The sequence below is a fragment of the Lampetra planeri genome, chromosome 48, assembly GCF_965212315.1.
Source record: "Lampetra planeri chromosome 48, kcLamPlan1.2.h2, whole genome shotgun sequence".
Lineage (NCBI taxonomy): Eukaryota > Metazoa > Chordata > Hyperoartia > Petromyzontiformes > Petromyzontidae > Lampetra > Lampetra planeri.
This window is the reverse complement of record NC_136154.1, coordinates 2,469,427-2,487,364: the sequence shown is the minus strand read 5'-3', so window position 1 is coordinate 2,487,364 and position 17,938 is coordinate 2,469,427. Positions and strand designations below refer to the sequence as shown.

Sequence of the window (17,938 nt, the reverse complement as noted above, 5' to 3'; positions counted from 1 at the left end):
CCGGGGATGTGCAGGTCCCAATCTACCTGTGATTCACATACCTGATGGCTCAGCATGGAGGTGAGCGTTCGGTGGAGGCGCCGTCTGAGGATGGTATGGCGAGGTGCGAAACTTATGTGTGCCGAGCAGGTAGCACACGTCCCGCAACAGGGTAGATGAGAAGTTTTTCCCTTGGTCGGTGAGCAGCCGTTCGGGAGCACCCATGTCCAGGACTTAGCCCAGGAGAAAAGCCTCTGTAATGGCTGCTGACGACTGGTTGGGGAGAGACCAGGTCATGGGCCACCGTGTAAAATTTTCAACCCCAACCAGCAGGTACTTATTACCCCTAGGAGTGGTGGTAAATGGGTCCAAAATGTCCAGCGCCACCAACTCATTCACGAGGGACACATGAATAGATTACAATGGCGGGTGGGATGGTTTGGCGGGGGGGTTTCTCTGTGCACACTGGAAGCAGCCATGGTTCAAATCAGCGACATCGCTTGCCATGCCCAGCCAGAAGTAATCCAATTGTAGCATGGCAAGTGTCTTCTGCACCCCCAGATGCAGAAGCCACTCATGTGCAGCCCATACCACCCTCCCCCGCAGGGAAGTTGGCACCACCAATTTGTGGCAGCGCGAGCAAGCGTCCCAATGCATGAGGAGCTCATCACGCATTTCAAAGGAAGCGGGGCCCCCCCGACCTGTACCCCTGCATGAGCCACAGGCGCCTCGACAAAATTTAAGGAGGGACCTATCTTCCAGCTGAAGACGTCCCCACTCGTCGAAGGTAAGGTCCAACAGGGCATCGTGTGGGACAGACGCTGCGGGAGCGCAATGTGGGGCAGCATCGACATCAGCCGCGGCTGCAAGGATCGGAGGTGAACCGTCCTACGTCAACTTGCAACGCCCCGAACCCATGAACCAAGCACATCAGCCAGCGGGCGGCAATCGCGATGGCGCGTCGACGTTGCCGTTTCGGACGCCCTTACTGTAGGTGATGGTAAACGTATAGTGCTGGAGGACCTCTAGCCAGCGTGAGAGTTGTCCAGGAGGCTGGTCGACACGCAACGCGTACTGGAGCGCCACGTGATTGGAACGCACCGTGAAATTTCGCCCGTAGAAGTATGGCCTATACTGTTGGATGAAGAAAACAATTGCCAACAGTTCACTATGGGTGACACAGTATTGTTGCTCCGCGAGAGACAAGATCCGGCTGCTGTAGGCAACGACACGCTTGACACCATCGATGACCTGGGACAACACCCCTCCGATCCCGGAATGGCGTTTATCGGTGCAGTGCAGGCCGCGATGCTGGAGTCCCTCTGCAGCACCAAGTGCGCCTGAATGCACCATGCAGCGCACAGGGAGAAAAAGTTGTCGTCGTCCACTGCCGGCATTATGATTCGCAACTCCCATGCCAGGTTGAGGAGCTTCTCCAACACCAGCACATCGATCCCTTCGTAATCAATGCGCGGGAATGCGGCTCTGGCCAGGGCCAGTAGCGCACTGCGGAAGGAAAGGGGAGATTCGGACTCACCCTTCCTTCTGTTGTTGAAGTGATGGCGTGATTCTGACAGTGGTCCCTAGATAGCCTGCATGTGGAGGAGCGCCTGTTGCAGTGTGGAGCGGTCCCCCCGCGGTATGGTGATGAGTGCGGTGAGGTCGCCATTGTCCAATGCCGCTGGAAGCGCCCGGAGTGCCTCCCCCTTGGACCATCCAGCCATTTCGCAGTGCGAGAGAAAGCGGCGTTGGAAGGCAACCCAATCGCCCCCCGCAGCCGGAAACGCCTTCAGTGCCGGTAGGCACTGTTGGACGGTCAGCGATCGTCCCCCGGGCAGCGGGGGGTCTTCTGGCTTGGCGCTTACTGTAGCTCCAGCGATCAAGATGTCGGCCTCCTTTGGCCATCGCGCCATCAATGACGTTACGCCATCCGGTTGGTTCCCGCCAAGTCCGGAAGTGACACGCGTCCCGTCTTGCATTGCGCGCCCGGCGGAAGCGTCCCTCACCATGGCGGGAAATTAGAAAATTTTGGCGGGATCCTCAGCAGCGGTGGCGGCGGCATCCGTTGCCCGCTGTGCTGTGATTTCCACCCTGGCCCTGGCCTCCTCGCGGTGAATGTCGCCGAGGATGGTGGCCGCGGCCTGAAGCAGCTCAGCAAGGCGGAGGTGCGCCTCTTGCAGCGAGCTGCGTGGTGATGGGGAGACGGCGGGTGGCGGGCCGAGCAGCTGCCTAGCCGGCAGAACTTCGCCTTCCCCAGTCGGGATCGTACCACGGTCGCCTGGTCGTCGTCGTCTTCCTCCGCGCTCCTGGCACAGTTCTTGCATTTCGTGTCCATGGCCACTTCTATCACCAAATGTAGTGAGCCCAAGGACGAGAGGGAGCCGGTAGTGGAGGTGACACTTTTATTTAACAACACTAATGTACAGGGTCCCTAACACAAAGGGGTAACGGCCCCTTACACCCGCTACCTGGGAAGGTATGGCCTCCGGGCTATCGTGCCTCTTCACACTGGGGACCACTCTGCACTCAGCCCTCCGGCTAGGGGCGCTAGGGGCCCTAGGGGAGGCTATCCTGACCCAACCCAGCGAAGGTCCTCGGGTCCCGGCCACTGGCCCACTCAGTCCCGGCCCTTAGAAGGGCAGCGGGTCTGGGGGTCCCAGGGTCTTACTCTAAGCCCGGTCTTCAGTCTTCGGCTTGAGGAACACTGCCCAACCCGGGTCAGGGGTCCGGCTTTTATTCACCTGCCAGGGACCCCACGCCCTTGGCCACGCCTCCCTTCCAGAGTTCCAGAGTTCCAGAAGGACCTGGAATCTTTCCGCAGCCCCCCTCTTGGGGTCTGGGGAACCTTGGTGGCCCACACATCACACCCTACTGGTGGATGTCTGCTAGTGCAGGTAAGTACCCCCGTTTATCGCGTTACATATGCATTGACCTCGAAACTGAATAGCCTACACCAGAGACATCCTCCTCTATGGCCTTGTCTCTGCCCCTGTGATAGACTAGAGAAAAATGCTAAAATGCGACAATGCAAATATCAAAGCATTAATAGCTCTTTTTTAGATAATTAGATAACATTGACTTCAAACAAAATATATTACTGGAGAAAAAATATTGGACAAACAGCAAACCTGTGCACTGAACACCAGCATCGGATCTCGTAGTGCAAGTGTTTGCATTTCCTTTGGTCAGTGTGCAGTTGAAGAGAGACTCTTCCAATGAACCACACGTGGCTGTCCACTTCGGGCTTGGGCCTTTGCCATAGTTGGCCTGGTTATCGACAGCGTGTCCACATTGCATTTGTTGACACACAACATCGGCTCCATATGAACTCCAGGCATAGTCACAAAGCGAACCCCAAGATCCATTGTTAAATATTTCCACTCGGCCTCTGCAAGTCATTTCACGATCCACCAGCCGAATTGTTCCATCTGGAAAACACAATGTCACACGTAAAAAATTGGTTATATCAGTATAAAAAAGTGCTGTAAATATCAATACACATTTTGGTTCATTAGCCGTATGTAAATATCAGACACAAATTAAGTATATCTGGTGTGTTTTAAACCAATGAAATGTCTAAAGAGTTAGCTTTACAATTTAACTAATAATTATAGTTGAACTTACTTTCAGATCCAGTAACAATCAGTTGAGGGTTTGCCATTCCTGAAGCTGAAAAATCGTATCATGTATTAATTAATGTTCTTGTAACAATGACAAATGGGATTTTACTACATTTCTAACATTAAATTGAATGCAGACTAGGTACTTTAACCTGACCCAATAATCAGCCACATGTACATACATTATGAGCTACATAGACATTGCACAGGCAAGAAAATATGTTATGAATTGTATTTAGTTTCATTTCAATTATTTATCCAGGTCAAACAAGACCTAAGTAAAGGCAGATGGTGGGATACGGGCTAAGGCAGATTTTGGAGGTAGCGTATCTACTGTAGGACAGCTACAGGATCTGGCGTAGGGAAGAACGCATCGGCGAGATGTGGTGGCATCCACAGCTTTGGCCATGGTGACATGTTGATCTCGTGTAAGTAGGGGGGGCACTGCTGATGTTGGCACGTTCGGTCTACTCAATGACGGAACTGACGTATCAAGTTTTCTCTATCGCACACACACACACACACAACATGCTAACGGGTGGAGGAGTTGCTACGGCAGCTTGGCACTACATGTTAAGCAATTGTGATGAAAATTATAATGCTGATGATGATGAAGATAGCAATTAGCATTATGGTGACCATTATGACTTTATAATATACACGTTTCCCTCGCTCTATGCGGGTTTGGTTTGTGCCATTTCGCGTAAATGCGGCTAATCTATTTTGACCCAAAAGTAGCTCTTATGCAGTTTGAATTCACTCGTATGTCGCTACGCGGTCGTGAGACAAATTTGTGTGTACTGTATGCGATACTTAGCAGGCTGCTGTCTCGTGCAGTGCATTTTGGGTTGGGTAACTGTGCAGTCTATGCTATGCAATTTTGCTTTGGGTACACGTTTTTGCAATGCATCTACCGCATAAAGTGAGAGAAACCTGCATTGTAATTGCTGTAAAATAGTGCTATGTAATGCATGTATTTTGAATAATGTAGGTTATATATTTTAAATATTGCACGAGAAAACTGTAATAAGTTGTGTATTTAAATGCTCTAAACAAGTGTTATATTACGTTAATGGTGCTGCAGAAAAATGAGAGATAACGATAAAAAGTACAAAAGTGGCCATGAAATTGAGACCAAACAATGGATTCTTGAAATTAATCACGTAACATGAATTGTGACATGGCAATGCTTGAATCATTCATCACAATATGTAAATGACTAAAATCAATATCTGCCTGCAGTAGAAACCAACACGAAAATTCAAGTTTACCAAGTTCAAATTAAGTTTAAAGTGTACCAGTTGTTTCCGATACAATAGTCATGTAAATTCAAGGATAACATACCCTGGCATATTAATGCGGCGGTTTGAAGTCGGTCACAATTATTTGTCCCAGACTGCAAGCAGCCAAATATTTCATTCGTAGTTGACGAGCAATCTAAATTATCAGACAACACTATTCCAGCTCCAACGCCAAACTGTGACATGACTCCATGGGCTACACTCCAACCACAGCCGAGCAGATGACAAATCACGTCTGCATCTTGAGTGTTGACAGTTGAATTACAGATTTCATTCCAAACACCATTTCTCGAAATCTCCACCCTGCCCTCGCAGCGATTTGTTCCACCCACCAGACGGAGTCCTTTAGCTGAAATAGACATGAAATGAAAATATTATGTAATTCAACACTTCAGTTCAAGTGTTCCTCCTGGCCACTCTGTGTGGACTCCCAAGCCGACATGGAATCACCCCCCACACAGTCTTTTCAAAAAAGCCATAGGGCACACAGTCTCTAAGGGCTCATACAATGGAACAGGACTGATGCCTGAACTGAGTAGACCCGCTACCCCAGCAATTGCTCAGAAGCCTTGTCATCGTCCTCCACTCAGAACACCCGGCTCCCAGTGTCCCAAACCCTCTTTGGCGCCATCCATTTAGTATGTATGCAAAATCTGTCAAAACTTGACCCCTACCCCCCTCCCTGTACGAATCCTACAGAACGGCTGATATTTAATCCACGCAGAAACGATCAAGGATTAATAATATGAACGCTGCATTATAATCGAGGCTTTACCCCCCCCCCCCCCCCCCCGTTTCCTATGTGTACGCACATTGTCAGTAGACCCCCCATACGCAAGCATGCGTATTTGGGTATACACCCTCCCCCCTCTATGCCTACGTACTAAATGAATGACCCCTTTCTGCCCGTTCTTCAATAACGTTTCCTGAACCCCGCCGTTCTTCCAGAACCTTCCCTGCTCACCCCCCACTCTCATACCCTGCCCCATGACAGCTCCCACCACTCTCCTAGTTCTGCTCTACTTATTGAACCCTCCACAACCTACACGATCTTCTGCACTAGCCCAGTTCAGGTGAATCACCGGTCACTACTCATAGGATTGGGTTAAATACTTTTCAAGTTGATAATTGGTTCTTTACCCTTCTATCTGGCAACAAAACTGACACCTTTTTTACAAGGAGTCATGTTTGCATAGACCGCAATACCTGCAGTCATAATACAATTATGACTGCAGGTATTGCGGTCTATGCAAACATGACTCCTTGTAAAAAAGGTGTCAGTTTTGTTGCCAAATAGAAGGGTAAAGAACCAATTATCATATTTTTACTGGCAAATGAGGTTCCCATACTTTTCAAGTTATTAACCAAGCAAAGTCGTAACTTGCTGTGGTGCTTCCATTCTTCCCTGCCATTTGGCTGTTATCTCCGACTCTCTGAGTTGCATTGCACTGTTAGGTGCCTCTGCATTAACGGGCTGGAGTCTCACTAACATGGCCACCTCTGCTCCCTTAGCCTCGATGTATCGATGGTTCTGGCTGTGTGATGGGCTGTGTGTCTCACTGGCGCGACCACCGTTGTGGTGGTTCTCTTGCGTGGACGCGCTTGCCTCTCACAGCGCAGTTGGCAGCGCCGCAGCTTGTGTTACACATAGACGTCACATTAACTTGCTAATCCCCCTAACTGCTTAATCTCTCCCATTAACATAGTACTAATCTCCTATTAACACTGCTGTTGTGCGCATATGCGGGGACGATACTCTTATGTGGCGACGGAAGATCATTTCATGCTAATCTCTTTCCTTAATCTCTCTCTCCCTAATCAACTGACGTGCTTGCGTCCGGGGATGGAATTCCTTTGCAGCTCTGACCCCGCCTGCTTGCCCTTCGCCACATATTTAACCTCTTGTTGTAACAGCTCTCTCGCTGGTTCAGCAGTTCCACTACTGGATTATTTGTTCCGGACGACCGCTTGTGTTGCGATCGAAACGTCGTGATATATTATGTTTTATTTTATTTTTCTACCTACGTGACTTTACCGAAAGAACCAAAGAATATGGATTCATGCAGTCACAAAAGCTTTAAATCAAGATATTTTTTTTTTTAGATAAGACAATTTAGTTTTTATTTTAGTGACAACTGATAGTTTGTGAATTTTTAAAGCATCTCCATTTAAATTAGTTAAATCAATTGTAATATTGGTTCTCAAAGTAATTAAATGCTTATGTATGGTACAGGTGTGTCGTGCTTAATAAGCAATTTGAATTTAGCCCATATTCGCAAAACGAGCACATTTTAACGTAACGAGCGGAGATTCTGATTCTGGAGACCGATCGATCAAATGCATCCCATGGCAGCAGGGGGTGAAACGCGGCCTGCAGTTGTTTGTTTTCCAGTCTCCTGTGAAATGCTGCCTCAGAGCGTGATTCACTGTGTCGGGAAGGGGGCCTTGTGGTGGCACTGTAATGGGTGGGTGGGAGAGCAGTGGCACAACGGCTCGTGTGCGGTGCTACGAAACTGGCGACTCCCGCTCACGGCCAAAACCGCTGTTGAGCATCTGAATCGGTCCTGGACCTCCCCTAGGACTCAGACTCAAATGAGTACCTGATGCGGTGTGTAAACATTGGCACTAGGGAGACAAATGCGGCCGGGCATAGTGATGGCCAACCACCCCCACGTGTACCATACTGGCCTTCAGAGGCACTCCCTAATAGCACTTGCACCAGCAGTCTGTGAAGGGGGATCTTGCACTCTGGTCCATCATGCGTGGTAAGTGTTAAATGTGATGTAAGTGTTAAATGTGATGATACAGTAATTCATATTTCTCACGTTAACACAGTTGTTCAAGATTTTAACATTTTGGGGCTCAAACTTATTTCATCTTTGAACATGGGAGTCAATGGGAAAACGATGATCGTTAAACTATTTTTGCTTACCAAGACATTTCTCGGAACGTATCTCGCTCGTTAAGCAAGACATGCATGTATTTAATTTTCTTCGTAGTAGCAGCCCAACGTGTGCATAATTTTCATAAATGTGTGATTTGGTGGTTTGGACAATACATACCTGTGCAAGTAGTGTATTGAGATCCTTGCTGCATGCAGTTATACTTATTTATTGGTGCCACAGTGCATTCTGAAGCATTCTCTGCAGCAACATCGCACTGAACACTCAAGATGGGCGTTGGTAGCGGAGTGTTTTGAGATGTGGACGTGATTTGATATCCACATCCCAATTCACGGCAGGCAATGTTTCCCAAGTAGTCCCTGACGCTGCATGGAGTCCCCCATTGGCCATTGCTAAATATCTCCACGCGGCCTTGACATTCCATTTCACGGTCAGCCAGACGGATTATATCACCTAAATAAACACGTGTATATTTGTCATCACATAAGTAATTACGTATGAAACAAACAACAGTAGATAAGGATGTTATTATATCTGTCCATACAATGCGTTTGACATAATGAATATGATGCCATTAGTCCCCAACACACGGATTGCCACCATTACCTGACCACCTTCATCCCCCAACACGACTTGACTTTCCAAGTAGCACACATTATGTGTGGCTCAGGCTCAAATTGACAATTCACAATGTAAGATAACATAAACATGTGTCACCTGAAACATTAAGTCGTTTTCATAATTACTGCATTTGCAGCTATGCGTTTAAAACGTGTCTGGCATTGTTTGAGTTCTGACAATAATATTTTCATTTCAAGCAAAGATGCTTGAGAGTCTTGTAGGCGTGACTAGCTGATAGATGTGGGTTCCCATACCAGGCTGGTACTCGGTGAGACAAAATGTGCACCCTTCAACTCAGCACGGTCACCCCCTCCACCATGTACTTACTTGTCGAGGTAGTTGTGATCATTGTATAGTTTTGATTCCCTGCAGCTGATGGGGTGGAGGGGGGGATAACAAAGTTTGTATTTCGAACAGGCAATCACAACATAAAGTAACATAGTTGATTTCACAGCCAATATTAGGATTCTAAATTTATTGTATGTTGGACCACATTGATCTGACCAAATCTGCGTAGTTAAAATCGTGCAGCACCTGACAGCCAAACGCAGCCTGTGGATGGCGGCACACGAGCAACAATCTGCTACAGTACTATACTGTTCAAGTACAGTACTTGTAGGTGTGCCTAGCTGTACTGTCCAAGTACAATACCCCTCCCACATAATGCGAATACAGTAGTTGAAATATTAAATCGTGAATCAGAATTTCGCAAAATAAAAATATGCGAAAGAAGAGGTTTGACTTTTGTATGGAGAGCCTCTTCTGAACAATAGGAGAGCAGGCCCAAGTACCCTCCATGTGTCCATTATCTTAATGCGTTCTATTACTCCACAGTGCCTGTTGCACTTACCAGAGATGCAATCTCGATTTAACCATACTCTTAGTTCTTTCGGTAAAGTCACGTAGGTAAAAAATGAAATTTAAATTAATAAAATAAAATGAAAATCACGACGTTTCGGAGGCAACACAAGTATCCGTCATCAGGTGGGACCGTCACAGCCAGATTTGCTGCATCAAGTGAGGCAGGGAACAAGATGCAAGCTCTTAAATACAAGTTAAGGGGGAGGAGAGGGGGGGAGGAGCTTATCAGAATGTGGTAGCCAATGAATGGAACGTATCGGGAGGGGGGGGGGGGCTAAAACAGGGCACGTGGTGCTCGTGGGCGTGGTCGACGTGGACGTGTTACTGCGCAAGTCACTGTTGATGCACATGATAGAAAAGAAACGAAAATGCCCATGTTTATACCAGTGTTGGCTGACAATAAAGAGAGTACTGTTAAACGCTGGGGATGTTAACACTCGGTAAAGTAAAATAGTGCCTGTCAGATAAGATGGTCCAAAAATGTGTAGTTAAATCTTTTTTGCGTGGTTAATAACATCTTTCCAATGATTACTAAGTTTGTACCCATCATCACGGTTGAAATTATGTCTGTGTTTGTATATCTGAATGGCTTCGTGTACAAACCTTTGATGGTAGCCAGAGGGTTTGCAGAGCACCTTAGTCTCGGAAAAAACAATATCATGAGAGCCCACTGAGTTGTAGCAATGATCGGCAACGGCGGAAGACTCAATTTTGCCGTGTTTCAAATCTGACTTGTGCTCGCGGACACGATCAGAAACATGACGTTTCGTTTCCCCAATGTAACAGTCACCACAGCTGCAACTCAGTTTATAGACTCCAGGGTATTGCAAGTCAGGGATGACATCCTTCACAGATGGAATTAGATCACGGATTTTATGTACTGTACTGAATCGGATTTGGATCTTATGTTTGTGTAATGCGAGCAAGGACAGGGTGGGCGCTGCCTCAGCACCACTCACACGGGCCGGTGTATTGGAGAGGCGGAGCCTGGTCGTCGGGGTAAGTGGGGGCGGAGACAGGGGCAAGATGAGAAGGTGGAGTTTGGGTCACGTGAGAGAGGGGATATAAGGGAGAGACGGAGGAGGAGCTGGGAGGAGAAGAGCGTGAACGACAGAGGGGAGCCACGCTGGCGGTGAGGGGAGAAGTGGCGCCATTGCCACGTGGTTGGGCCCGATAGGCAGACTGGGGTGAAATGTGCGCGGGCAGTGGAGTGAGCGGGTGCGCACGGGAGAGAGAGAGCCAGAGCAGGTGTGGGGGACCCGAAGGGCGGTGTGGCCCGAGCGGGTGAGGAAGAGCACACGGAGGGGCTGGAAGTGACGGCGTGGCGAGAGCTACACGGAGCGTGCGCGGGGCGTACGGCGACGGAGAGAGAGAGAGAGCCACACGAAGCGTGCACGGGGCGCACAGCGAGGGTGGGTGGAGGAAGAGCGGGTGAAAGGAAAAGAACCCAATAAAGGACCAACGGAGAGTGACAACGTGTGAAGGAGTCCTTTATTACATTTGTTTAGAATTTTGGAGATCTTTTTGGTCACGCCTGCTATGTATGGCAACGTGATAGTTTTGATCGGAGTTTCAAGTGGCTGTTTCTGTATGGTGGGAGAAACAGCTTGGCGGATGGTGCATTCAGAGTATACGTTCATCCTGAGGGCCCGATGTACATGTCTTAATTCACTGGCCAGGTGGTGTTGGTCAGAAATGCCATGAGCTCTGTGGTATAGCGTTTTGATTAGAGAATTCTTTTGAGATGAGTGGTGGTGGGAATCCGGTTTCAAGCCGGAATCTGTGTGGGTGGCTTTCCTGTAGATATAATGTCCCAAGGATCCGTCAGGTCTCCTCTCAAACAGAATATCTAAGAATGGTAGTTTGCCATCTTTCTCCACTTCCATGGTGAATCTGATGGATGGATGTCTGGAATTGATGTGGTCCAAGAAGTGGTTCAATGCTGGGAGGCCATGTGGCCAAATGACGAAAGTGTCATCCACATACCTCTTCCACAGGGAAGGACGCAGGGTGGATGTCTGGATGGCGTCTGATTCAAACTTTTCACCACCTGGCCAGTAAATTAAGACATGTACATCGGGCCCTCAGGATGAACGAATACTCTGAACGCACCATTCGCCAAGCTGTTTCTCCCACCATACAGAAACAGCCACTTGAAACTCTGACCAAAACTATCACGTTGCCATACATAGCAGGCGTGACCAAAAAGATCTCCAAAATTCTAAACAAACATAAGATCCAAGTCTGATTCAGTACAGTACATACAATCCGTGTTCTAATTCCATCTGTGAAGGATGTCATCCCTGACTTGCAATACCCTGGAGTCTATAAACTGAGTTGCAGCTGTGGTGACTGTTACATTGGGGAAACGAAACGTCATGTTTCTGATCGTGTCCGCGAGCACAAGTCAGATTTGAAACACGGCAAAATTGAGTCTTCCGCCGTTGCCGATCATTCCTACAACTCGGTGGGATCTCATGATATTGTTTTTTCTGAGACTAAGGTGCTCTGCAAACCCTCTGGCTACCATCAAAGGTTTGTACACGAAGCCATTCAGATATACAAACACAGACATAATTTCAACCGTGATGATGGGTACAAACTTAGTAATCATTGGAAAGATGTTATTAACCACGCAAAAAAGATTTAACTACACATTTTTGGACCATCTTATCTGACAGGCACTATTTTACTTTACCGAGTGTTAACATCCTCAGCGTTTAACAGTACTCTCTTTATTGTCAGCCAACACTGGTATAAACATAGGCATTTTCGTTTCTTTTCTATCATGTGCATCAACAGTGACTTGCGCACAAACACGTCCACGTCGACGATGCCCACGAGCACCTCGTGCTCTCTTTTAGCCCCGCCCCCCTCCCGATACGTTCCATTCATTGGCTACCACATTCTGATAAGCTCCTCCCCCCTCTCCTCCCGCTTAACTTGTATTTAAGAGCTTGCATCTTGTTCCCTGCCTCACTTGATGCAGCAAATCTGGCTGTGACGGTCCCACCTGATGACGGAGACTTTTGTTGCCTCCAAAACGTCGTGATTTTTATTTTATTTTATTAATTTCAATTTTATTTTTTACCTACGTGACTTTACCGAAAGAACTAAGAGTATGAATCCTTGCAGTCACGAAAGCTTCAAATCTAGAATCGATTTAACCAGTTGGATGGCTGGGTTGAGCTATTCATTCTAGAGATCTGCACCAGGCCGTTGCTAGATGTCAGCCCTTTTCGGTTAGCCCCTTTGTTTTTGGGAAAAAGTGGTCTAATTCTGTGTTTAACAACCACTACCATGAAATCCGGCTTCCTAGAAAGTAGTGATGGATGATGGGTTGTGGGTGGGGAAAGTCACATTGTGAATACTCGCAATGGCTACTAAAATGTAGTTTTAATCAGGAACACAACCTCCTATTGGGAAATATAGAAAAAATAATTCAAAATATTTAATAGAACTCTGTAAGAAAATGTATACAACAAGATAATGACATTTACAAGTACTTTCAATTATCAAAACCAAAAACAATGCATTGCTCACCTTCACAAATGATGGCAGCTGTCTGGAAATGGTTGCAATCATTGGTTCCATATGCAAGGTTCTCGTATATCCTGTTGCCAACTGTGTTTAAGTTATCTGGGAAAATGGTTCCATTTCCTTGTCCAAATGCCGACAGGTTTCCATAGGCAAGGCTCCAGCCACAGCCAAGGAGACGGCAAATGCCATCTCCGATGTTTCTGTCCAAAGTGGAGCTGCATAGCTCGCCCCACATGCCGTTCTTTTGGACTTCCATCCGGCCCTCACAGCGGTTGTTTCCACCAACCAGACGAAGCCCTGCAGCTGCAGATCAAAATAAAAGCCATTGCAAAACATGACGCATGAGTACATAATACAAAGTGTAATGCTTTCATTATAATTAGCTCTTCAGGAATCTATTTACAGCCATTAGTCACTTCCTGTGTCCATTTAGTTTTACTATTTATCTTTCTTATCTTATTTTATCAAAATCCATAATGAATAAATCACGACACAGGTATTAATATGCAATCTCTAGAAACACAATTATAGTTGTGATTATATTTTTTTAACCAGTGATTCAATTTAAAACAGTAAACTGTTGAATATAAAACCACAGAATGTCAAGACTGTAAAATAAATCACAATAAAAAGTATTAAATATAACTTGTAAAAATAAAATGGAAGACCCAATAAAATAATGATTTTAAATTTAACACAATTAAAGAAATACATAATATCTATGGGACAATTTTAGCCTTGGAATAGGTGTCTATTTGGTGTTTTTACATGTTAACATATCCTGTATTATTGCCGGAAAGGGTAAAGCACTTTCTTAGAAAAAAATACTTAACGTCTAAAAAAAGTTCCATAACATATTCGGAATAAAATACTAGAAACTGAGTGCAAATTGAGAAAATATGATTTTTAGGCTTCTGAAAATCAATCTAAGACACGTTACTATATATTGCTCCCTTTGCTGTACACTTTATCAGGGCTTATTCTAACTTTTCGGCAGATATTGTTGCACATTTCGTGAATTAAAACCTGGCATCCCGAGTGATGGGATCCAGTTTAGGAAGCGGAAATCTCCACCTCAGGTGTTTAAAACACCTCAGGTGTTGCTCAACACCGGTGTACATTAAATGCAGCGGTGTTGAGCTGTCACCACTGGGCTCTTGTGGATGCTGTACAGACTATGAGCAGTGCAGAACAGGGTTTGACACTTTCTTTCGCTCTAACCGGAACCATAAGCCACCACTGCAAACAAAGGAATCGTGTGTGTGTCACCCTGGGTTTCATTCAGTTAGAATATATGTTTAAAGGCATACCTGAGCATGAAACATAGCTCTTCATTGTATCCCAATTATCACCTCTGCAGTATCGGTTTTCTTGCGATAGTGTACACTGTGACAGGGAATTCTCTAATCCCGTGCATGAAGCGACCAATGCAGTGTTATATCCTTCCACTCCGTAATAATAGTAGGGGTATGATTGGCCACAGCCCAACTCCTCGCACACAGCATAGCTAATGTATGGGTAATAGAAGCATACACTCTCCCATGTGCCATTCTGAAGTATCTCCACTCGGCCCTGGCAGCTGTACAGCCCATCGACCAGACGCAGGGTCGCATCTGTGAGAAAGAAAAACATTTCACGCTTTATGATTTCCTCGTTAACAATTCGGATATGCGCAATTATGAAACCTCACAACTGAAATACATATTCTATGGTTCGTTCGGTAAAGTCACGTAGAAAAAAGAAAAATAATAGCAATAAAATGATAAAAAATAAAGTGAATACAAAAGAATAAAATATCACGACGTTTCGATCACAACACAAGCGGTCGTCATCAGGAACAGGGAGGTTATCCTCTGAGGGCAAGCTGTTTATAAAGGTTTAGAGATGGGCGGGGCAGCTAATTTTGATGTAGGAGAGGGCCCCAACACCGGCAGGAGGTCTACTCCAATCAAAGAGCTGTTTATAAAGGTTTATAGATGGGCGGGGCAGCTAATGTTAATGTAGGAGAGGGCCCCAAAACCGGCAGTAGGTCTACACCAATCAAAGCATTGGACCTCGCTCCACACACCCACACAAGTCATGACCCAAAGTGGTTGATGACATCTTTCCAATGATTGCTGAGTTTAAAACCGTCGTCTCGGTTGAAATTGTGTCTGTGTTTGTATATATGGATGACTTCGTGAACAAATCTTTGTTGATAGCCAGTCGGCTTGCAAAGTACCATCGTCTTAGAGAAATCAATTTCACGTGATCAGCCACGGCAGAAATATTGGTACTGCCGTGTTTCAGATCTGCCTTATGTTCACGAACACGGTCTAAGACATGTCGTTTGGTTTCCCCAATGTAACTGCTGCCGCAGATACAGCTTAGTTGTAGATGCCGGGATATTGCATGTCAGGAATCTGGTCCTTCAATTATGGGATCAGGTCACGAATTTCATGCACTGTGTTAAATCGGACCTGGATCTTGTGTTGATGATGACCACTTGTGTTGCGATCGAAACGTCGTGATATTTTATTATTTTGTATTCACTTTATTTTCATTTTTATTATTTTATTGTTCTTATTTTTCTATCTACGTGACTTTACTGAAAGAACCATAAAATATGAATTCCTGTAGTCACGAAAGTTTTAAGCCAAAATGTAAAATCTCACAATTGGGAAACAATGCATTACACTAAATAGGTTATAATAACATAATGGTATCATTATCAGGCAAGATCAACAGACTGTAGGGTGAATATCATTGATTGCTACCCGAGATGGTCCCATGACGCCACAAACCATTACACCCACACATCAGCTGATCTCATCGTTGCCATTTTTTCAGTCATCATCGTCTAGGAAGTATTCCTGGAGCTGCCGTTCTGGGCGCCATTGTGGCAAGATTGTATCTCCCCTGTGAGTTAAATCACGACTCTGATGCCTGTATATTTGGAGTCTTCGTGTTCTCTCTCTCCTGGTCGTTGCTTGGATCTTTCTCCACGTCCTCCATATTTTCTCTCCATATATACAGTGAGGGGAAATTGTATTTGATCCCCTGCTGATTTTGTACGTTTTCCCACTGACAAAGAAATGATCAGCCTATAATTTTAATGGTAGGTTTATTTGAACAGTGAAGACAGAATAACAACAACAAAATCCAGAAAAACGCATGTCAAAAATGTTATAAATTGATTTGCATTTTAATGAGAGAAATAAGTATTTGACCCTTCTGCAAAACATGACTTAGTACTTGGTGGCAAAACTCTTGTTGGCAATCACAGAGGTCAGACGTTTCTTGTAGTTGGCCACCAGGTTTGCACACATCTCAGGTGGGATTTTGTCCCACTCCTCTTTGCAGATCTTCTCCAAGTCATTACGGTTTCGAGGCTGACGTTTGGCAACTCGAACCTTCAGCTCCCTCCACATATTTTCTATGGGATTAAGGTCTGGAGACTGGCTAGGCCACTCCAGGACCTTAATGTGCTTCTCCTTGAGCCACTCCTTTGTTGCCTTGGCCGTGTGTTTTGGGTCATTGTCATGCTGGTATACCCATCCACGACCCATTTTCAATGCCCTGCCTGAGGGAAGGAGGTTCTCACCCAAGATTTGACGGTACATGGCCCCGTCCATCGTCCCTTTGATGCGGTGAAGTTGTCCTGTCCCTTTAGCAAAAAAACACCCCCAAAGCATAATGTTTCCACCTCCATGTTTGACGGTGGGGATTGTGTTCTTGGGGTCATAGGCAGCATTCCTCCTCCTCCAAACACGGGGAGTTGAGTTGATGCCAAAGAGATCCATTTTGGTCTCATCTGACCACAACACTTTCACCCAGTTGTCCTCTGAATCATTCAGATGTTCATTGGCAAACTTCAGACGGGCATGTATATGTGCTTTCTTGAGCAGGGGGACTTTGCGGGCGCTGCAGGATTTCAGTCCTTCACGGCGTAGTGTGTTACCAACTGTTTTCTTGGTGACTATGGTCCCAGCTGCCTTGAGATCATTGACAAGATCCTCCCGTGTAGTTCTGGGCTGATTCCTCACCGTTCTCATGATCATTGCAACTCCACGAGGTGAGATCTTGCATGGAGCCCCAGGCCGAGGGAGATTGACAGTTCTTTTGTGTTTCTTCCATTTGCGAATAATCGCACCAACTGTTGTCACCTTCTCACCAAGCTGCTTGGCAATGGTCTTGTAGCCCATTCCAGCCTTGTGTAGGTCTACAATCTTGTCCCTGACATCCTTGGAGAGCTCTTTGGTCTTGGCCATGGTGGAGAGTTTGGAATCTGGTTGATTGATTGCTTCTGTGAACAGGTGTCTTTATACAGGTAACACGCTGAGATTAGGAGCACTCCCTTTAAGAGTGTGCGCCTAATCTCAGCTCGTTACCTGTATAAAAGACACCTGGGAGCCAGAAATCGTTCTTATCGAGAGAGGGTCAAATAATGATTTCCCTCATTAAAATGCAAATCAATTTGTAACATTTTTGACATGCGTTTTTCTGGATTTTGTTGTTGTTATTCTCTCTCTCACTATTCAAATAAACCTACCATTAAAATTATAGACTGATAATTTCTTTGTCAGTGGGCAAACGTACAAAATCAGCAGGGGATCAAATACTTTTTACCCTCACTGTTTCCACATTTATTTCGAGTATTTGGCTGCTATAAATTTCCACAAGATAAGCTACTGAGCTATAATTTGTAGCCAGGTCGCTTCTGAAAAAGAGCTACAGCTCAGTGGGCTTTATCTGGTAAAAAAAACAGTGTGTTTTCGTTCAACAGTCTTGCCCCATGGCCATCAACCCATCTGGCCTTTATGTGTACTGCTGAAGCGCTTTTACTTTTCTAAACAGTCAGACCTCGCTTAGTACTCAAAATGCGTTCCTATAGAAATGAGCACTAATCGAATCAGCACTAAAAGGGGTCATCATACCATTGTGTATATGGGGATGTGTTCCCGACTGCCTTCTTTCTTACTTATATATGATAAAAATATGAGGGCTTCATTGGGGTATCGGTAATCATGCAACTAATAATACAGATGGTAAACATGATATCATGAATGTAATGTTAGTGCAAAACACTTACTTGATGAGTTGGTTATTTTCCATGGGTAAACAGTAGATGCTG

The 17,938-nt window shown here is 45.8% G+C and overlaps 1 protein-coding gene across 3 annotated transcripts in view; it reads right to left on the bottom strand.

The window, feature by feature from the left end:
* Window positions 1-17,938, bottom strand: part of LOC144733845 (scavenger receptor cysteine-rich domain-containing protein DMBT1-like) — a 148,708-nt gene that overhangs the window by 67,289 nt on the left and 63,481 nt on the right. For 2 of the 3 annotated variants that reach the window (XM_078615848.1, XM_078615849.1), the window contains 8 exons: window positions 17,897-17,935; window positions 14,136-14,438; window positions 12,829-13,128; window positions 8,752-8,796; window positions 7,963-8,256; window positions 4,944-5,249; window positions 3,604-3,648; window positions 3,108-3,407 (listed from right to left, as the gene is read on the bottom strand). In XM_078615848.1, the coding sequence (XP_078471974.1) occupies window positions 3,108-3,407; window positions 3,604-3,648; window positions 4,944-5,249; window positions 7,963-8,256; window positions 8,752-8,796; window positions 12,829-13,128; window positions 14,136-14,438; window positions 17,897-17,935 (1,632 nt within the window). The remainder of the gene's footprint in view (window positions 1-3,107; window positions 3,408-3,603; window positions 3,649-4,943; window positions 5,250-7,962; window positions 8,257-8,751; window positions 8,797-12,828; window positions 13,129-14,135; window positions 14,439-17,896; window positions 17,936-17,938) is intronic. The other variant, XM_078615850.1, reaches the window with a different exon arrangement.